The 1,671-nt window shown below is 36.1% G+C and overlaps 1 protein-coding gene across 1 annotated transcript in view; it reads right to left on the reverse strand.

The window, feature by feature from the left end:
• The window catches only part of BIRC6 (baculoviral IAP repeat containing 6), a 269,615-nt gene that overhangs the window by 137,170 nt on the left and 130,774 nt on the right, over positions 1–1,671 (reverse strand). The window contains exon 44 of the mRNA XM_011984254.1: positions 1,218–1,328. Within this exon, the coding sequence (XP_011839644.1) occupies positions 1,218–1,328 (111 nt within the window). The remainder of the gene's footprint in view (positions 1–1,217; positions 1,329–1,671) is intronic.

Here is a 1,671-nt window from a genome sequence, read left to right on the forward strand (position 1 = left end):
ACAGGCGCCCGCCACCACGCCCAGCTAATTTTTTTGTATTTTTAGTGGAGACGGGGTTTCACCATGTTAGCCAGGATGGTCTCAATCTCCTGACCTTGTGATTGGGTTGCCCGCCTCAGCCTCCCAAAGTGCTAGGATTACTATCTACCATCTGTCTCCTCTGCCCCCTTCTGATTGTGAAAACACCTCAAGCTTAATGTACATCTTATTTAGTACAGTCAAATAGAAAAGATATAACTAGGTCGTAACTCTCATTTGGAAAGCCTCTTCTAACTATCTTCCCCTTCCAGAAACAGTCAGAGATCTACTTTTCAGGTAAACTTTTGAGTTTTCTAAAATAAGTTGTGGCAAAATTATTCCTTTCTGCATGTTAGTTGTATACAGGTTAACTGTGAACTAACGTACAGGTAACACAATAGTTTTCTGAGATGAATAAAATATCCTTTGCATGAAATCCACCTTCAGTATCATAGTGATGCTTTTGATCTCATTTTTGGAAAATATATTCCAAATGAAAAAAGATAATAGCATTTTAAAGCTAAGCAATTATTTAAATTATTAAACAAAACCCAGGAATCTAGTTATGTATGTTTATGAATATAATAATGAATAAATCATTTTTAAGTACAAAGGTATCTTAAAAGAATAACATAAAAACTTAGATGAAATGTAAAAACCTGCCTTTGTACTCTAAAAGCAATCAATTTTCTTTTAATAAGTTTTTAAAAGGTAAAAATACGATTTGAACATTATCAAAGTAAACAAGCACAAAGGATATACAAGAACTAATTCAGAAGAGACATGTTAAAATAAAAAACTCAATCACTTTTATTGGAGACACAGTCTTGCTCCATCACCCAAGCTGGAGTGCAGTGGCGTGATCTAAGCTCACTGCAAACTTCGCCTTCCAGGTTCAAGTGACTTTTGTGCCTCAGTCTCCCAAGTAGCTAGGACTACAGGCGACCACTAACTTTTGTATTTTTAGTAGAGACAGGGTTTCACCACATTGGCCAGGCTGCTCTCGAGCTCCTGACCTCAAGTGATCCATCCGTGTCGGCCTCCTAAAGTGCTGGGATTACAGGCGTGAGCCACCACATCTGGCCAACTCAATCCCTTTGACAAGTATACCACTCCTTGGAAAATTCTGTTTTAAGAATCCAACAGTAGAACACTAAAGTACATGTCAGAGATTTAAATGAATAAATTTATGAACTTACAATTAAGCTGCATGTTTGTCATGAGTGTTAGGCTATGAAGCACAAGGCACCACGTCCGGAGCAAAGTATTGGGATACCAAGCTAGCACTGTGAGAAAGCTAGTTATTGATGCTATGCAGAAAAGAGAAAGGGAAAATATTTTTCAGAAAAACAATGTTTATGAAGAATTAAAAGTCAAAAGAATAAATTAAAAAACAAGACAATATTTCTTTAAATCAGCTCTTTAGTGTCTCCAAAATATGCAAATAAAAGGAATTCTCCATTAAATACAACTAAAGCGTGAAGAATCAGTAACATTTTAGGATAAGGTTTAAAGCTCAGCCCACTACACCTGAAATGACATGTTATCACTATCAGTTTGTTGTACTTTCCAAACTACAGGCATTTCTACTTCAATACAATTTACTAAAAATCCTCACTCTACAAAACCGGCAGCTGAAAACAATAACGGATA

This window comes from Mandrillus leucophaeus, unplaced genomic scaffold (genome assembly GCF_000951045.1).
Source record: "Mandrillus leucophaeus isolate KB7577 unplaced genomic scaffold, Mleu.le_1.0 Scaffold264, whole genome shotgun sequence".
Classification (NCBI taxonomy): Eukaryota; Metazoa; Chordata; class Mammalia; order Primates; family Cercopithecidae; genus Mandrillus; species Mandrillus leucophaeus.